We start from the raw sequence: 19,185 nt of genomic DNA, 5'->3' as shown, positions 1-19,185 counted from the left end.
GTACTGGTAAACCAATATATATGATCTTTTTCGTAGGAAACCACCAGGGTTTTTTTTATTTATTTAAGTAGTGATATATATATATATATCAGTCTACTTAAAAAAAAAAACACTTGTGACTATTGGACGGAAAAACATCTCGAGTAACCTGATCTTTAGTAGCAGCGATGATTCTTGGAAGAGAGGTCAACTTGCCCTTCCTTAAATCACAAGTTCTCTGATTAAAGCTAAAATATTTTCTTTGTTTTCGCACATTAGAGGGTTGCTGTCACCTTTTCTTTTCTCTGAATATGATTAATTTATAGGGTACAACAAGAAGTAGACATGCTACTTTTTTTTTAATCCCCCAAATTGCAAGTCGCTCTCTTGCACGGATTAATTAGGCCTCCTTGCTCCTTGTTTTTTGCACGCTCGAGGGTTGCTGCCACCTTCTCTTTTCCCTGAATATGATTAATCCTGCTTAATACGTAAGGAATCCCGCTTGTTTATAGGATACAACAAGAAGTAGACATGCTACTCTTGTTATAGTCCTCCAAATTGCAGGTCGCTCTCCTGAGTAATTTAATTTGGTCTCCTTGTAAACTCAGAATGCATGGCATGATATATACATCCTTCACTCGGTCATCGAAACATTAACAGGCACATATTCTATCAGACTTCACAAGATTTAACATGGCAGGTTTGTTTGACAATCAGGCAGCTATATATGTGGATGTAAGGCCACGATATCCAAGCGAATGGTTCTCAATGTTGGCTTCTCTCACCCCTGACCACTCTTTAGCTTGGGATGTTGGCACTGGCAATGGTCAGGCGGCTGTCGGTGTAAGTTCTCTGTCTCTCACTCTCTTGAGCTACAGCTAAATAAATTGAGAGACGAACAATCGTAGCTATCATTTTTAAGATTTTTATACTGACATCTGATCGTAGACAAGACCAGACATAGGATATTTCTTAAGATGCTCAAATTCTCTACTCTTGACAGACCTAATTAGTTTGATGATGATTTGGCGTGAATCAGCATGCACTTGTGCTTGACATTACTGATTTGGCGTGAATCAGCATGCACTTGTGTTTGACATTACATTGTAGTGCAAGTTTTTCTATTTAATTAGTAAGAGATGTTTTTCATTTTCAGGTCGCTGAACACTACAAGCAAGTGATAGCAACTGACATAAGTGAGGAGCAATTAAAGCATGCCATACCACATCCCCAAGTTCATTACTTGCATACCCCGTTAATGATATCTGATGATGAATTAGTTCATTTACTAGGAGGTGAGAATTCGGTTGATCTCATTACTGTGGCTTCAGCTGTGCATTGGTTTGATCTAGAAAAGTTCTATCCAATCGTCAAGCGCGTTCTTAGAAAGCCAGGAGGCATATTTGCTGTTTGGTGCTACTCCGGATTCAAGTTTAGCCCAGAAATTGATGTTCTCTTAGCGGTCCACTTTGAGAGAACCTTTCCTTTTCAAAACCCTAATTTCAAGCATGCATTAGAGTGTTACAAGACGCTTCCATTTCCTTTTGAAAGTGTAGGTGTTGGGTGTGAGGGTCAGCCGCTCGAATTGGACATGGAAAAGAAGATGTCGTTTCAGGGACTCTTGAAGTTTTTCAGGTCATTGTCAGCATTCAATACAGCCAAGGGACAAGGTGTAGATTTATTGTCTGACGAGGTTGTTCAGGAACTTGAGAGTGCATGGGGTGGGCCTGAAGTGGTTAGAACTGTTATCTATAAGACATATATGCTTGCAGGGAAAGTTAAGCTCTAATTAATTAGTGAAAATGATGAATACAGTAATGTTACTCTCTTTAGAGGTTTGAAGTTCGAGCTTCATTGTACTTCAATTCTTGTTTAACATAAAATAATAGAATAACAATGTTTGTATTAATTAGTACTTCGCATCACTGTTTTGGATTGTTCTTTACTTCAAAACTAACGAGTTTTGAATTGTTCTTACAGTTTCACTCCTTCAATATGTATCATCGATCATTCGTAGAAGATAAGAACATACATGTTTTGTTTGAGAAGCAGGCAGCAATATATTTGGATGCTAGCTAGACCAGGTCATCCAAATGAATGAATGTTGGGTTTGCATTTTTGTTCTTCAAATTTTATCTTTACTTTAGATTTGTTAATCAAACAATATTAAATTTATTAATCAAATATAATTAAATATTAAAAATATTTTTTTAATAATAAATATATTTTATATAAATAAAATAAATATTACATATTGCATGTAATCAACTGATTTGCTAGAGCATATTCATTAAAGATAAATGCATGATAGCTCTCTTGTCTCCCTCTTTGAACTTTTCTTTCTTTATTTTTTTTTTTAGATTAATGTGGGTGTTCGGGCCAGCTTACGCGCATCATGACTAATCTCACGGGTCCTGAAGTTAACGACCATGTAAGCCTCCAGTGGTTATCATACGAGCAACCAAGAACTCGAACCTGAAACCACAGAGAGAGCAAACCCCTTAATCCCAAGTTCTTACCACTTGGCCACCTAAATGATTACTTTTCTTTCTTTATTGTTTTCACTTTAGATGGTAAGGACGCACTCAAGCTCATAAATATCTATTTCCATATGTGCAAGGGTGAATATCACCAGATTAAGACTTCATTGATAATTAAAACTTAAGCTCTCATTCATTGTTTGCATCGTGATGGAAGAATTAGAAATAAATCTACACGAAGCCATTTGATGTTCTTAAAATTTCCATCGTGTACCATTTGTCAGAAATTATTGGTGTGTCCCAAGAGGCTCTTGCACTAATGTATTTCATTCAAACGTTTGCTTACGCGGAGAAAAATTGTTAACGCCTGGTCGATGAGCTTTATGAACAAGAGATGGCACCATTATAAGTGAACAGCATTTAAAACATACTACGCAACATCCTAGAGTCCTACTCTTGATGATGAGCTAGTGAACTTAATTAATAGGTGGTGAAGGTCCTATTTCTTTGATCACAGTAGCTGAAGCTGTGAATTCGTTTTACTTGCCGAAGTTCTACTTAGCCGTTACTCGACTTATAGAAGTACAAGGAGGTATAATTGCAGTACTTTAGGGCTGCAATGACGTGAAGGTAAGGCCTACATTTGATTTAGTCATGGTGTGTTTGGTGTTGTGGTATCTTTCATGGTCGTAATTTGAAAATTTAAGCTTAAGAAAAGCTACAGATTGTTAAAAAAGTTTAACCAAGATTTCAAGAGATAGTTTGTAGTGAGACTTGTGCAAAACTATGATGTATGTTGATTAACTAAATACTTTCAAATATATGATTGGAGCAAAACACCGGCTACACCGCACTATAAAAACAAACGGATCCAAGGTCTAAAGGCGTGCTGGAAAGTTCAGGCCGTGACTTCTCTTTTCCTTTGTTAGGCCATGAGCTTGTGAACCTCCGTAGAGTACAGAGGGTATCCAAGCAAACAGCTTGGAAGGAGGAATAGACAATTACGAAACAAGCAGATGGTTAGGCCATAAAATGTGAAACATCCACAAATTTAGACCATCAGACTGATTTGCTTCTTCTCATAGAATCTGACCAAGCTGCAATCCTCAGGTTCCAGGACCGCGCTGCTACCAATTGCTGCATGTACGAGAGAGAGATAGAGAGACTTCATTAATTGTTCCCAAGGGTTTCCTTGGGCAATCCGTAAACTATGACAGCCCAAAGCTGTCTTGTGCCTCGGAATTATTCCTAGCAGCACTCTGCCTTTTCCACAGAATGGAAAAGAAAGATTCTGTGCTCTGTTAGACATCGATACGCCTCAGAGATAGAGTTACATGGCTTTTTCTGCTGTAATTCTACCCAAGTAAATAAGATTTTGATGACCACTAACAATTCCCGTACATTTAATGGTGCATTAATGTTACCAATATGTAACAAAAAAGGGGGGTTGCATTTTATGAGAACTTTGCATCTGCTAGGAGCATTCAGCATCGTTTAGTCACTGATAGCCTTCCTCGTGTAACACAAGTACTGTTCCCATGTTTATGTGCTATGAGCATGTTCTTGAAGGTACGTCGCTTCTGATTTGATTTGTGTGTTTGTATTTAAATGGTAGCTTCCAGCTTGGGCTGGAAAGTATCATGGGCAATAACTGGCTACATGATTTCTTTGATCTATGATCCTTATGGGTGTTGCAGCAAATTAATATGATACCATTGTTAGAAATTAATATCCAACCTAGCTCGTAATGTTCATAGCCTGGGTGAAGGAATCATGCCATGGTGATGCTGTCTAATTTCCAAAGTTTATAATCTGGAAAAACGGTGCCATTTGTTTCGTTGATGATGATCAATCTCTTCCCCTTTCTTTTGGTTGCATCTGGTTGAAGGAATTGTATTATCATGGTCAATCATGGTATCGACAAAAGTTCACTAGGAAGACAGTTGTTGCTTGCTCTCCTGGTCAATATCGCTACTCTCTTCTCTTCCTTTGCCCTTGTTTTTCTTCGTGTCAAGAACACTGGTTTCCCTCGGAGTTTTCATTAAATATTTACTTGTCTTATATTTGACAGATCATAGAGGAAATGGAGGCGCGTTTTGGAATGCCGATCGTTTAAGAACTAGTAGAATTGGTTGAAGAGGTGTTGCCACCTCCTCCAGGCGGACCAAAAGCTGAAGGAGGGATAGATGACAACGAAGAAGAAGATGGTGACGGGGAAGAGAATGACGAGGAAAAAAAATGCTGCAGCTGAGGAAGAACCCGGAACAAATTGAGGCCAGATGCCCAGATGTACAGGATTGTCCTAGCAGAAACTAATCAAAATCTAATTTAGTTTAAATTTTTTTTTTTTAATATTTTCAAATTGTTTTTACGGCTACACAGAAACACCAGCAGAACACATGGTATCTTTTATAGCACATAGTTTTGTTGAATCCATTACCCACGGGTTCAACCAGTGGGTAATGGATTCAACAAACCCATTGCCGCACTCCGCATTTCCAGACACGCCCTCGATCAAAAACCCACGGCACACTGGAAGAAGCTGCCAAACCAAAACCAGTGGAAGGATGTGGGCATTGGTTCAATGTTTATTACCATTAGAAGAAGGTACAATCAATCAAGTCCACATTAAGCAGTAACATCCCTTGTTGATAGTGTCTTGATCAAAGCTGGTGGTGACAAGCCAACAAGTAAATATGTTTCTTTTTCCACTGAAAATCTTCTCTTTACTCGCGCTCTTCTCCTTCACTTTCCCACACACCTCCTCCTCCACCGCAGCCAGAGGCGACGGCGCTACCGTATGCATCATCGGCAGCGGAATTGGCGGCGCTTCAGTCGCCCACTTCCTCCGCCGGCACTCCACCAACCACCATCCAAAAATCCTAATCTTCGAAAGACACGCCATCGTCGGCGGTAGGATAGCGTGCCAATCGGCGGCGACGCCTTCGAGGCCGGAGCTTCAATTCTCCACCCCAAAAACTACCACGCCTCGAACTATACTAATTTACTAAACTTGACGAGGAAGAGACCATCCAGTTCAGAGGGTTCCTTTTCATTGGGGATTTGGGATGGGAATGGGTTTGTTGTTAAAACCCTAAATCTGAAGTCAAAGTGGGGAATTGTGAACAAGATTGTGTCTTCTTTTAATGGGGTTTATTTGTTTATGAGATATGGCTTTTCACTTGTAAAAATGAATGGCTTTGTGGACGAGACAGTGAATAAGTTTTTGAAGTATTATGAAGGAGTGGAAACAAGGCCTGTTTTTGAGAGTGTTGAGGAGATGTTGAAGTGGGCTGGTTTGTTTAATCTTACAGGAAAGAGTTTGAAGGAGGAGCTGGTTGATGGTGTTAAATTGGCTCCTTTGTTGATTGAAGAATTGGTCACTGTAAGGATTTCCTTCTTCTTCTACTTTTTTCCCTCACTTCGGCCGATTGGCTTTGAATTCTTTTTGCAGTTTGTTTAGTTTAGTTTAGTTAGTGTGATTGGAAAAGGGATTGGCTTGTGTGTGTGATTTCCTCCTTCGCTTTCTTTTTATGCCAAGAAAAAAACACATAACGTAAATGCCAATTCATGCATAGGAGATTAAATACAGTGAATTGGACTACTAGAAATTATTGGAACAGTAGTGATGAGATAAAGTGCTCGTATTTTGATGAACTTTTATCGAGTTTGTTTTTTGAATTGACTTCCCTTTTGTGTTCATAGTGACTGCCTTCACTTGTAGTTGTTGTGAGCCATGTGCTCAAACATACAGTGTTTTTTTTCCCTGTAGAATCACTATTCACAACCTCACATTTCAATGTTCACTGTCAAAGTTTCACTATGGAAACATTATTTATGCACTCACATTTCACGTTCAAACATCTATTCACTGTCAATTTTTTCCTTTTTTAGTCCCTGAAGTTTTTTATTATTTGCATTTCGGTCATTAGACTTTATTCCTTTTCAATTTCATTCTTTCAAGTTATGTTTTAGTAGGTAGTTAATATTTTTTCCTTATAAGTTTTATGGTAGAAGCACTGCTCACACACTCACGTTTCACTGTCCACACTTCTGTTCGTTGTCAATTTTCACCTTTTAGGTCCTTGAATTTTTCATTATTTACCTTTTAGTCATTAGACTTTATTCCTTGTATTGGCATGGTTTTATGTGCTGGCATCAGTTTATATTTACATACTCTTGCGTATCCAATATGTAATTAAGCATTCTAATGTTGAATTAAAAATCAATATTATAAAATAAAAGTTTAGGTTATGATTAAAGAAACTTGAAAAAAAGGACCAAAATTAACATAAAAAAGAAAAACAGAGCCTTTTGATTTTCATTGTCCAAAAGGAATGAAAAACTTCAAATTGGTCCTTGAACTTTCCAATTATTCATTTGTTGTTCCCTATAGTTTTAAGTTCTATCTTTTGCTTCTTATAAGGAAGATTAGCTCCCGCTTTAATCTATGATTAGAATTAACAACTCTTTTTCAATATATGGGTTCATATATTTTTCATTTGATTTTATAAAGTATCTTTCTGTTTCTCAATTGAAAAAAAATTTATGATATGAAAAACATATCCATAACATCATTGCTGGTTTCTCTTGTGCTAAAAATTAACTTGGAATCTTATTTGCAATGTGGTGCACGTGGGCTGGCTAATTTACCCTATTACCTGTGACATCAATTGCCATTTTGGCTTAGCCGATGTGGTTGCAATGGCAAAACCATAATTGGCAACAGCAATCTTACTAGATGTTTCCCCTTCCAATATAAAACCATTACCCAGTTATGATGCTACCAGTGAGTCTTAGGAGTAAGGATTGAGGATTGTACCTTTCCTTCAACATTTTTACATGAAGTGACTGCACTTGAGACTCAAACCTGCCACTCTTGTGGCTACTAGCCTAAGCTTCCTACTATTGCACAAAAAGCATGCTCCTATTGATTTGTCTTTTCTGGTTATGAATCTTTTGAAGTGAGGTTCAGGCCTTCTATGCTATTGATTTTCCTAATTTTTTTCATGCTATTGGTTCCTTGCTAATATGTTTTATCTATTTTGTGAAAATAAGCGTTATCTAATTTGTAAAAAAAAGGTTGTCCATGCTTTCATTTCATTATTTCTTTCTTCCTTTTACAACCATTCTCTCCTTTAAAAGAGAAAAATGGAGAGACCAGACAGATTATTTAGAGCAGCAATTTTCCTGAACCTCTAGTTTGCTAGTTGGAAGCACCATAAATATGCGAATGGAAATTAGAATCTCATATGCACAAGTACTGTGAAGATTTTGTGATGTCTTTAGATTCTGATGGGCTAAAATGTGAAATTGACTCATAATTGGGTAGTTTAACTGAGAGTTCTGAAGATTTATTGACAACTCAGAATTCTATGGAGTTTGCATGCAGGTCATTACACGAGTTAATTATGGTCAAGGTGTCAACATCAGTGGACTTGCGGGAGCAGTTTCGTTGGCAGGATCTGGTCGGGGTGTATGGGCTGTTGAGGGAGGGAACTGGCAGATAGCTGCTGGACTAATTAATAGTTCAGATGTTGAACTGTATCTCCATGAAGAAATTGATTCCATCTCTTATCTTGGAGAATATTATGAGCTCAACTCCACAAAAGGAAATACATACTCATGTGAAGTTGCAGTGGTTGCTATACCACTAGATGAATCGAGTATTCAATTTTCACCTCCAGTTTCAGTTCCTATGAGGCAGTTACAGCACACACATGCAACTTTTGTGAGGGGCCTCATAAATCCTGTAAGTATCATAGCGATCACAAATGTCACGCTCCTTTATGTCTTTCAGCTCCTAAGTGTATTCCTCCTCTATGGGTTGTTCTCTTGCCAGCCCTTCTTTCCTTCTATATGATAGTTTATACTTCATTCATTAAATTCTGGTGTTTGTCATGGACAAAGGTATATTTTGGCCTGAAAGCTGTTTCAGAAATTCCAGAACTGGTGGCCACTATAGAGGACCCTCGTCTTCCTTTCACAAGCATTTCAATCCTCAAGTGTTACAATGAGACAGATATGACATACAAAATATTCTCTCGTCAAGCAATGACTGATGCATTACTGGATAGCATCTTTAGGTACTACTGTCAATTTCCCTGAACTGTTTAATCCTTTCAATGAAAAAAGAGGATCATAATAATTTCCTTAATGATTACTGCGAAGATTTTTATTGTGCTAATATTGTTTGTTATGCCACTGGCTAACCTATCACCGGTCATAATATGGTTGTGTCTGGTTTCACTTGTGAATTTTTTAAATAATTTTGGTGTGTGATCAAGACCCTTTTTCATGAGAACTGGAAATATTTAACAAAAATTGTGCGGATTTGCTGAATTAATATATACAGTCCATTCAAACTCACCCCCAAAATTAAATTTTGTATTTTGATGCAAAAAACTTGATCTGCTCTGTACTGATTGATGTTTATTGCCGCTACTGTTAGTGTGAGGAAGGAGACCGTTCGAATAAATTGGAGCGCATACCCTCATTACAAGGCTCCTGAAAAATTCGCACCCTTTATTTTGGATGGTAAGCATTTGTACTATGTGAACGCTTTTGAGAATGCAGCCAGTACCATGGAGACTAGTGCTGTTGCAGCTGAAAATATAGCTCGACTCATCCTGTCAAGATTTTTTGGCAAGGATTCCTCTTGTCCATCAGCCATAAAGAGAACCTCCTGTTCCAGTGCAGAGGCGTTGCATTCAGATACGTGATTCGTATCCATGACACTGAGTAAAGGGGTTTTTCTTTTTCTTTTTCTTTTTTGTGAATGTAATCAAGACCAGTAGTTATGTGAACTTATATTATACAACAGAATTTCCTTGAAGCAATCAAAGCAGCTTCCTGAATGTATAAATAGACAAAGCAATAATACTGTGTACAAATTAATGATGAGTTATGTTATTTTTAGTAAATATTTTGTGTGATTTGCTTTATTCCAGGAAAATTGCGTTTTGATATGATTTGATAAATGAAGACAACGTGCAGATGGGAAGATGGCAGCCCTCTAGCTCACTAATTTTTATTTTCCCATAGATTTACAGATCTCAGCTCTCAAGTAAAAGAGTGATGCCTAGAGACCTGTACTCATCTCAAACTCGCGCTATAAAGAAATGGATTTAGGCTTTTCGCATAAGACAGGAAGATATTCTTAGGGGTTGGGTTAAACCTGAGCTACCAAAATCTTCCTCAGTCTCCCCTGCCAAGTAGCTAACCAACCAAACATGCAGAGGGGGTAGGCTGAAGATGGATTTCAAGCATGCGGCCTTGAAGCATCAAAATTTCTTCGCTGACACAAACTAGCGCAGCTGAAAGTCGGAAACAATTTTCGATATTTAGCTTGGATCCTGATGTGTTAAACGCTTGAGGCCATATGCTACAGGTCCATATTGTATTCATGTTCGCTTCTGCGATCATTCCTTTGAAGAGTTTATGTTGTGCACTAAATCTGTTTGCCCCTTGAAAGAACTTCGACTCAAACTGGAAGTCCCAATAATCTGATCAAAGAGAATAATTTACCTGAGAGAGCTATTTGAAAATGAAGTTTTTCTCTCTTGTTCCTCGTGGTTTATTTTGTTCCATCAGTCTCGAACAATATTGTACCAGCATTACAGCCATCATTTGCACCTTTTTTTAATTGCTGACACAGTATAATACTATGATGAGCTTATCCATGCGGCTGCACAATTGAAGCTATAAATAAAAAAAAAAAAAAAATGGTTGACCTGCCAATTTCAGATCAGCCATGCAAAAAATATATAAATATAAGGATTCAATATGAGGATTTTGAAAACTAAAAGCACTAGCTAATTAAGCATTTAGGGACTAAATAAAAATAGTTCACAAGCCACCAGCAAACAGTAAAATCCTAGCTAGAAACTTTGATACATTCGCTTCTTCCTTTGAGGGTGTCTTGAGCAAAGCTGGTGGTTAAAAAACATAGGAAAACAAGAAATGGTTATGTTGCCACTAAAAATTATCTTTTTACTCGCGATCTTCGGCGGCCTCACATTCCCACAAACCTCTTCCTCCGCCACCACCTCAGCCGGAGGCGACGATGCTACCGTATGCATCATCGGCAGCGGAATTGGCGGTTCTTCAGTCGCCCACTTCCTCCGCAAATACTCCACCAACCACCATCCGAAAATCCTAATCTTCGAAAGACACGCCATCGTCGGCGGCCGGATGGCCACCGTGACAATCGGCGGCGACGCCTTCGAGGCCGGAGGTTCAATTCTCCCCCCCAAAAACTACCACGCCTCGAACTATACTAATTTGCTAAATTTGACGGAGAAGAGACCATCCAGTTCAGAGAGTTCAATTTCATTGGGGATTTGGGATGGCAATGGGTTTGCTGTTAAAACCCTAAATGTGAATTCAAATTGGGGGATTGTGAACAAGATTGTGTCTTTTTTTAATGGGATTTATTTGTTTATGAGATATGGCTTTTCACTTGTAAAAATGGGAGGGTTTGTGGACGAGACAGGGAATAAGTTTTTGAAGTATTATGAAGGAGTAGAAGCCAGGCCTGTGTTTGAGAGTGTTGAGGAGATGCTGAAGTGGGCTGGGTTGGTTAATCTTACAGGAAAGAGCTTGAAGGAGGAGCTGGTTGATGGTGTTAAATTGGCTCCCTTGCTGATTGAAGAATTGGTCACTGTAAGGATTTCCTTCTTCTTCTACTCCTTTTTTCCCTCACTTTGGCCAGTTGGCTTTGAATTCTTTTTGCAGTTTGTTAAGTTTAGTTTAGTTAGTGTGATTAGAAAAGGGATTGGCTTGTGTAGTTGTGTGTGATTTCCTCCTTTACTTTCTTTTTATGCAAAGACAAGAACACATAACGTAAATGCCAATTCATGCATAAAGAAGGAGATTAAAATACAGTGAATTGGACCACTAGAAATTATCGGAACAGTTGCGATAAGATCAAGTGCTCGTATTTTGATGATGTAGTTATCGAGTTTGTTTTTTGAATTGCCTCCCCTTTTTGTGTTTATATTGACTGCTTTCACTTGTTATTATTATTAGATTATTAATATTAACATTAACATTAACAATTTACCAAACCAGATATGCCTTCTGCTGTGAAAACACTATTCACATACTCACATTTCAATCTTCACATACCTTTTTATTACTATTAACTATTTACCAAACCATGTGATTTGCTGTAGAAGAACTTTTCACATTCTCACATTTCACTGTTTCACATACCTTTCCATCCAAAACAAACTATTTACAAAACAGTTTGAAATAAACGATAACTACATCATCAAAATAGTTAATAGTAATGTGTTATCAGTTTTGTGAAAACAGTTTTCCATCTTGATGTTTTTGGTGGAAAGGTATTTTGTGAGTTATCCAAATCGTAAAATAAACGTTGCCCTTGCTTTAGTAACTATTTACAAAACTAAATATGCAATTTTCTGTAGAAAAAATATTCACAGACTCACATTTCACTGTTTCACGTACCTTTCCACCCAAAACAACACGATGGAAACCAGGTATCTGTTATCAATTTTGTGAGAACAGTTTTCCATCTTGTTCTTGGTGGAAAGGTATTTTTGTGAGTAATCCAAACTGTAAAAATAAATGTTACCCTTGCTTTCTTTTCATTATTTTTGTTGCCATTAACAACCATTATCTCCTTTAAAAAGAAAAAAGTAGAGAAACCAGGCAGATAATTTAGAACGGCAGTTTCCTGAACCTCTAGTTTGCTAGTCAGAAGCACCATAGATGTGCGTATGGCAAGTAGAATTTCATTATGTGCAAGTACTATGGAAGATGTGGTGATGTCATTAGATTCTGATAGGCCAAGATGTGAAATTGACTCATAATTGGGTAGTTTAACTGAGAGTTCTGAAGATTTATTGACAACTCAGAATTCTGTTGGGTTTGCAGGTCATTACACGAATTAATTATGGTCAAAGTGTCAACATCAGTGGACTTGCCGGAGCAGTTTCCTTGGCAGGATCTGGTGGTGGTTTATGGGCTGTTGAAGGGGGGAACTGGCAAATGGCTGCTGGACTAATTAATAGTTCAGATGTTGAACTGTATCTCCATGAAGAAATTGATTCCATCTCTTATCTTGGAGAATATTATGAGCTCAACTCCACAAAAGGAAATACATACTCATGTGAAGTTGCAGTGGTTGCTATACCACTAGATGAATCGAGTATTCAATTTTCACCTCCAGTTTCAGTTCCTATGAGGCAGTTACAGCACACACATGCAACTTTTGTGAGGGGCCTCATAAATCCTGTAAGTATCATAGCGATCACAAATGTCACGCTCCTTTATGTCTTTCAGCTCCTAAGTGTATTCCTCCTCTATGGGTTGTTCTCTTGCCAGCCCTTCTTTCCTTCTATAGGATAGTTTATACTTTATTCATTAAATTCTGGTGTTTGTCATGGACAAAGGTATATTTTGGCCTGAAAGCTGTTTCAGAAATTCCAGAACTGGTGGCCACTATAGAGGACCCTCGTCTTCCTTTCACAAGCATTTCAATCCTCAAGTGTTACAATGAGACAGATATGACATACAAAATATTCTCTCGTCAAGCAATGACTGATGCATTACTGGATAGCATCTTTAGGTACTACTTTCAATTTCCCTCAACTGTTTAATCCTTTCAATGAAAAATGAGGATCATAATAATTTCCTCAATGGTTACTTCAAGGATTTTTATTGTGTTATTATTGTTTGTTATGCACTGACTGACCTATCCCCGGTCATAGTATGGTTGTATCTGGTTTAATGTGTGAACATCTTTTATAATTTTGGTGTGTGATTAAGACCTTTTTTCATGAGAACTGGCAATATTTAACAAAAATTGTGAAGATCTACTGAATTAATGTATACAGTCCATTCAAACTCACCCCCAATTACTAAATTATGTATTTTGATGCAAAAAACTTGAACTGTTCTGCACTGATTGATGTTTATTGCTGCTATTGGTAGTGTAAGGAAGGAGACCGTTCGAATAAACTGGGGCGCTTACCCTCATTACAAGGCTCCTGAAAAATTCGCACCCTTTATTTTGGATGGTAAGCATTTGTACTATGTGAACGCTTTTGAGAATGCAGCCAGTACCATGGAGACTAGTGCTGTTGCAGCTGAAAATATAGCTCGACTCATCCTGTCAAGATTTTTTGGCAAGGATTCCTCTTGTCCGTCAGATTTAAAGAGAACCTCCTGTTCAAGTGCAGAGGCTTCGCATTCAGATATGTGATTCGTATGGATGTCCATACACGGAGAATGTAAGGATTTTTTCTTTTCTTTTTTGTGAAATCAAGACCAGGAAATATTTGAACTTCTTGTATTATACAACAGAATTTCCTTGAAGCCATCAAAGCAGCTTATTTATTGTATAAATATACAAAGCGTTGATACTGTGTACAAGTTATTGATGAGTTATGTTATTTTAGTAGATATTTTGTTTGTTTTTCCTTTATTCAGGAAAATTGCATTTTGATATGATTTTTTATAAACGATGACACTGTGTAGATAGTAAAATGGCAGCCATCTGGTTCACTAATTTTTATTTTCCCATAGATTTACAATTCTCAGTTCTCTCAAGTAAAAGCGTGTTGCTTAGATATCTTTACCCATCTCAAACTCACGCTATAAAGAAATGGATTTAGGCTTTTCACGCAAAGCATGACGATTTTTTCGAAGGACCCGTGCAACCAAAATCTTCCCACATTCAACTTCAACCTGGCTTGCCAAGTCGCTAACCGACCAAACATGCGGAGGGTGGAGGCTGAAAATGGATTTCAAGCATGCGGCCTTGAAGCATCAAAATTTCTTCGCTGACAGGCTGCGCAGCTGAAAGCATGAAACAATTATCGATATTTACCTTGAATGCTGAGAATAATTTACCTCGGAGAGCTATTTGAAATGTCAAATTTCCTCTAGCGTGCTGCTTCTGGTTTGCAAGCATTGTAGATTAAAAGATGCTAGGACTTCAATCGTTTGTTATTTTTATATGCAGCTTTTCGACTCTGTAATTGGGTGACCATCTCCTTGGCAACCTACCGAATTTTAACCAAACTATTTTGCTTGCCCATAAAAAGAAAAAAATTTACCGGACAAGCACCAATGATACCATCAGTCATGTTCAATGTGTATTGTGGGGATGAGAACATCATGGAGTAAAGAAATTTCATTATCTAGGAGACTGAATTTATCCAAATACCAAACATGTTATCCACAAGATAAATTTACAGTTATGGACACGTCTTATGAGGATGATTGCAATTGCAAAAACAAACCAGCATGATTGCAATTGCAAGTATTTATCAAGTTGAAAATTCGTAAAGTACATGCTTAGATTAAGGTCACAACGACATGAATCATCTAGTATGGCCAGCAGCTCCACAAGACTGAAATGTTGCTGTAAATGTTTTCCCTGATCATGCTGGCAACGGTTCCTCCAAAACTGCATTTTGAAAATTGTCAGGTTATTGAATTGCTTGTAGACACACACATGCACGTATAGAGAGAGGGAGTGAGGGAAGGAGGCAGAGAGACACTGACCTTTTCTCTTAGTGGGGACCTCAGCTGAAGAAATTTCAGCATCATCCACCAGCACAGGTGGTTTGGTTGGTACATCAGGAAGGTCCAACTTCTGCTCCTGTTCCTCAGACACAACTATAGTGGGCACTTCTGGCAAGTCTTGAACGGCCATCTAAACAAACAAATGAAAGTTTATTTTTCAAATAAGAAAAACAAAAAGGGAAATCTATGGAATTTCTCAAGATTGACGGAGTCAAGACCAAGTAAAAGCACATGGTCTACCAACAGAAAGTAGTAATAAAATTTACCAGTGCATATACAACCATAAAATAAGAAATATTATAGTATGAAAAAATCCAATTCATCTAATTGTTCTTCAGCTCAATCTTCTATAAAATCCAAGGCAACAGACATATGAATCAACATGTGAAATGCAGAACCCATAGCTCCCAGTGCACTATCAGTTGAAATATCTTATGGGGATGGCTAAGCTTTGGTCATGGAAAGAGGAAAAACTACTGAAGAAAAGCTCATTTACATCCTGGAATGGCTGGATAGGTAAACAGAAAAGGAATAAAAGACCAAAAAATAACGTTTTCCTATATATTTAAGCAAATCTCAAATATTCCAGTTCAAAAAGTCTGTGTGAGATTGTCCAATAGTCACCATTTACCCAACAACTCAGTCCTAACAAAACCATGAACGGGATGAACGTACTAAACCCATCACGTCTCATTTCTAGCATTCCTGATATTTTTTTTCTGGAGCAACCAGAAGATATCATAGTGCCACCATATCATAACCTAGCTAAACAACAAGAACTGGCCAGTCTAACAAGTAAAGGCTAAGAACATAGTAAACCATTAAATTTACCACTAAACTGAACAAAACCTCAAATCAAGCCTTAAATTAGGATTACAAGGGTTTTGCAGAATGAATAAAATGAATGGTTTAAACAGACATATAATGCAGGAGGCTGAACAAAACCTCAAATCAAGCCTTAAATTAGAACTAAATGGGTTTTGTAGAATGAATAAAATGAATGGTTTAAACTGACATATAATGGAGGAAGCAGTATTAGAAACATACAACAAATCTCGAAAGAAAGCAGTGGTGTAAAAATTAATCATACCTGAGTTTCCAAGTCCTCAAATTCAGCTAAAATCTCCTCTTCATCTTCTGCTGATAGTTTTTCCCCCAGGATAGCATTAATTTCCTTCAGAACCATTAGAATTTTAATACAAACGAAAAGGAAAAGGTATAGGGAAAAGGAAAACTTGAACAGAAGGAGTGACAAGTGGCAAAAGTTCATATTCTTCCCCATTAGAATGGTACAAAATAAACACTACAAAGTCACTGTAGAAGCACATACAAGCATCAAGTTATGATCATTATAAATGCAGTACTAATGTAAGAACTTCTGCAAAGATGAAAGAGCATTTCTATTTACTATATGCTATAAACATTATGTGAGATTGCAAAAAGTTTATCTTAAGGAAATATTTTTAGACATACAACTCAATATTGAATTCCATTCCAGTGGTTCTAAATTACTGACAACTTCAGATCCATATACAGCGCCTATATGTTTGTATGTGTGTGCATGCATATACCATACACATACACAGAATATTTTGTGTGTGTGTGTGTGTGTGTGTGTGTCAGGGATTGATAATCAACCAAGATAAAATATCTAAACAGAATGTCGAAGATAGTCCAGAGTTACACGAGGTTCAATATAAAACTCACATCTTGGTAAGCTTTAGCTTCAGCGGTATCATCCATTAGCTTCTGAACATCATCCAGATTGACCTCACTTTGTATCGCCTTGATTGCATCAGTACCTGACTTCAAACTCTCAAATACAGCTTTCTGCTTGCTGGCCAGCTCAATATCTGCCAACTGAACCAAAACGCATATTGTAGAACACCATATAACATATGAAACCAGACTACATTCTCGTGATTTTTACGCACTTGTTGTTCGACATTAATGAGCCACGTATCCACTTGCTTCAGCAATTCTTCTTGTGTTTTCTTCTTCTTCAACGCTAACAATGCCCTGTCCTTTTTCTTCTCACGAATCAAATCTTTAGCAGCTAGCTTTTCCGCTTCAATCACAGTGTCAAGCTGGAACATTTCAATCACAAAGCAAAGTAACAACCTCAACTAAGCGATCACTTCCTCAAATTCAGCAGAAGAAAAATAACACATTTCATCAACACGAAAACATCACAATCCTCCAGAACACACTTGTCCATTTCAAAATTCTAAAACTGACCCACTTCAATAAACCTAAAAATACACATTCCCCTAAGCAGCGCATAGCAAAAAAAGTTTTAATTTTTTGTAGCTTTTGATATAGCAAACCAACAACAAAAAATGGGGTCTTGAACGAACCAAGAAAAAATCCAAACTTTCCCTTACCCTTTTGCTGTTACATAATTTTACTGAGAAATAAACATTTAAGGCACCAAAAGACAGAAATTTTATTTTCAAATTCCAGGGTGATCAAAATTTTGATTATAATTAACCAAAAAAAAACGAAAACACCATTAAATATAACATCCCAAAAAGTCATAAAATTGAATTAAAATACCAAAAAGAAAGGGATCAACCTGTTGTTGATATTGGGCAAGCTTGCGTCTTTGAGTCTTGAGAGAGAGAATGGCTCGATCAACATCTGTTATCTTCGGTTTCTTCACAAATAAATTTCCCATTTATCAATCTGATGAGAGATTTAATCAGCACAAAAGGCAAAACCCTTTACAGGCTAATTAATTGAAGGTTTTAAAGCTATTGTTGCAGAGCAGCAATTTGTGTTTTGATGCCCAAAAGTCCTGTTTCAGTTAAAGAGTCCAACAATGTTTTAAATTCTAAATTTTTATCTTTTATTGCTTTTTATTTTTCTTTTGATTCATATATTAGTCCCTATTGTTTCAATAACGTTTTAGATTTGTCCCTCTAGCTTCAAAAACTTGATGGGATGTTTGCTAATTTTGATTTGTGATAAACGCTGTGATATGTGCTTGTGTGTGTTGTATTATATTTCATTACACTTTGTTGTAAAATTAAGGTGTCTGAAATTTAATAATCAACTACTATAATTTTAAAAAACCAATTTATTCTTTTTAAATAAGTACTTTTCTATAATAAATATAATTTTTTTCCTTAAAAGTTTATATTTTTATTAAAGAGATATTTCCAAAAACTTTAAATGAATGATATTTAAAGAAAATGATTTTGAATTATTATGAAATTTTATAAGTAGTTCGTTGAGTTATAATTATATCTAATCAAATCTCAGATTAATTCATGTATATAAAATACATTTCAAATCTTAAAATAATAAGAAATTATATTTTTTTTCTATTAAAAAATGATTCATTTATCCTTTTAAATGCAATATAAGTTCTTCAAATTTATTGTAAAATACTAGTTTTTATATATATAAAAAAAATCTTCCTTTTTTTTATCACAACAACCTTCATACTACCGTCAACTAAAAAACTTGTAATAGAAATTAGAACTTAATTCTTCAAAAATATTTTTTTTTCAATCAATTTTATTGTTTGCGTTGAATAGAGAAATGAGGGAATTTTAATGGTCAAACTAGCATATCCCGAGTTTGAGGTAAAAAATGTAATTTTACTTTAAAATGTATGGATTTTAAATGATTGTTTGGCCGGTAAAAGTATGATTATAGTGATTTTTTAAAGCATTTTTTAAAAAAATATTAAATTAATATTTTTTATTTTAAAAAATTATTTTTAATATCAATCTATCAAAATTATCTAAAAACATCAAAAAATATTAATTTAAAATAATAAAAAAATAAAATAAAATTTAAATTTAAATTTTTTAAAATATAAAAATAAACCGGTGTGGGTTTAAGGCTTTTAATAAGCTCAAGAATATATTCTTAAAGAGAGATTAAAATACGAGAGGATTAGATCAAAGGAATGAAGTACTGGAAAATAACAATGTTGTCTGAGTGCCTAAGAAATTAGAAGTCAATGATAGTTAAGGGATTAACTTATATTTGTGACGAATAAAAAACAAACCACCGTTATCTATAAATAATAGTTTACTCTTCTTCTTCTTTTAATTCTGAATGAAAAAATAGGTGGAGAAATTGTACCCAGAGTGCAGTAATTTCTTTTAAAAGTATATTTTACTAAGAAATAAATAAAATTAATGTTATTCTA

The 19,185-nt window shown here is 36.2% G+C and overlaps 3 protein-coding genes and 1 pseudogene across 4 annotated transcripts; 3 read left to right on the top strand and 1 right to left on the bottom strand.

Moving 5' to 3' along the window:
- Positions 1–216: 216 nt before the first annotated feature.
- On the top strand, positions 217–1,869 carry LOC105124537 (putative methyltransferase DDB_G0268948). The gene is made up of 2 exons (XM_011024590.1): positions 217–822; positions 1,136–1,869. Exons 1-2 carry the CDS (start codon positions 673–675, stop codon positions 1,766–1,768), a joined length of 783 nt encoding a protein of 260 aa, XP_011022892.1. The 5' UTR covers positions 217–672; the 3' UTR covers positions 1,769–1,869.
- Positions 1,870–4,888: 3,019 nt separating this feature from the next.
- LOC105124534 (farnesylcysteine lyase-like) lies at positions 4,889–9,394 on the top strand (annotated as a pseudogene).
- Positions 9,395–10,313: 919 nt separating this feature from the next.
- On the top strand, positions 10,314–13,906 carry LOC105124535 (farnesylcysteine lyase-like). Its single transcript, XM_011024587.1, has 4 exons — positions 10,314–11,123; positions 12,363–12,722; positions 12,881–13,056; positions 13,422–13,906. Exons 1-4 carry the CDS (start codon positions 10,422–10,424, stop codon positions 13,690–13,692), a joined length of 1,509 nt encoding a protein of 502 aa, XP_011022889.1. The 5' UTR covers positions 10,314–10,421; the 3' UTR covers positions 13,693–13,906.
- Positions 13,907–14,597: 691 nt separating this feature from the next.
- LOC105124536 (vacuolar protein sorting-associated protein 20 homolog 2-like) lies at positions 14,598–18,606 on the bottom strand. 2 transcript variants are annotated; one of them, XM_011024589.1, is made up of 7 exons: positions 18,462–18,606; positions 17,596–17,730; positions 16,955–17,107; positions 16,728–16,880; positions 16,111–16,194; positions 15,000–15,150; positions 14,598–14,901 (listed from the first exon to the last, which is right to left on the bottom strand). In XM_011024589.1, the coding sequence occupies exons 2-7, from the start codon at positions 17,695–17,697 to the stop codon at positions 14,876–14,878; spliced, it is 669 nt and encodes a 222-aa protein (XP_011022891.1). In that variant the 5' UTR covers positions 17,698–17,730; positions 18,462–18,606; the 3' UTR covers positions 14,598–14,875. The 2 variants fall into 2 exon arrangements, with proteins under 2 accessions (XP_011022891.1, XP_011022890.1); XM_011024588.1 differs by lacking the exon at positions 18,462–18,606 and having other exon boundaries at positions 17,596–17,848.
- Between the last annotated feature and the right edge of the window lie 579 nt (positions 18,607–19,185).

Source organism: Populus euphratica, unplaced genomic scaffold, assembly GCF_000495115.2.
Source record: "Populus euphratica unplaced genomic scaffold, PopEup_1.0 scaffold35.1, whole genome shotgun sequence".
Classification (NCBI taxonomy): domain Eukaryota; kingdom Viridiplantae; phylum Streptophyta; class Magnoliopsida; order Malpighiales; family Salicaceae; genus Populus; species Populus euphratica.
The sequence above is the reverse complement of the archived record's forward strand: the minus strand, read 5'-3'. Positions and strand labels throughout refer to the sequence as shown.

Bases quoted from the DNA above. Each gene is read 5' to 3' on its own strand.
- LOC105124537 (XM_011024590.1), top strand. From the start codon at position 673: ATGGCAGGTTTGTTTGACAATCAGGCAGCTATATATGTGGATGTAAGG. The intron at 823-1,135 runs GTAAGTTCTCTG...TTTCATTTTCAG, and splicing joins ATGGTCAGGCGGCTGTCGGT to GTCGCTGAACACTACAAGCA.
- LOC105124536 (XM_011024589.1), bottom strand. From the start codon at position 17,697: ATGGGAAATTTATTTGTGAAGAAACCGAAGATAACAGATGTTGATCGA. The intron at 16,195-16,727 runs GTGAGTTTTATA...ATGGTTCTGAAG, and splicing joins AAGCTAAAGCTTACCAAGAT to GAAATTAATGCTATCCTGGG. The intron at 15,151-16,110 runs GTATGATTAATT...TTGTTTGTTTAG, and splicing joins TTGAGGACTTGGAAACTCAG to ATGGCCGTTCAAGACTTGCC.
- LOC105124535 (XM_011024587.1), top strand. From the start codon at position 10,422: ATGGTTATGTTGCCACTAAAAATTATCTTTTTACTCGCGATCTTCGGC. The intron at 12,723-12,880 runs GTAAGTATCATA...TCATGGACAAAG, and splicing joins TGAGGGGCCTCATAAATCCT to GTATATTTTGGCCTGAAAGC. The intron at 13,057-13,421 runs GTACTACTTTCA...TGCTATTGGTAG, and splicing joins TTACTGGATAGCATCTTTAG to TGTAAGGAAGGAGACCGTTC.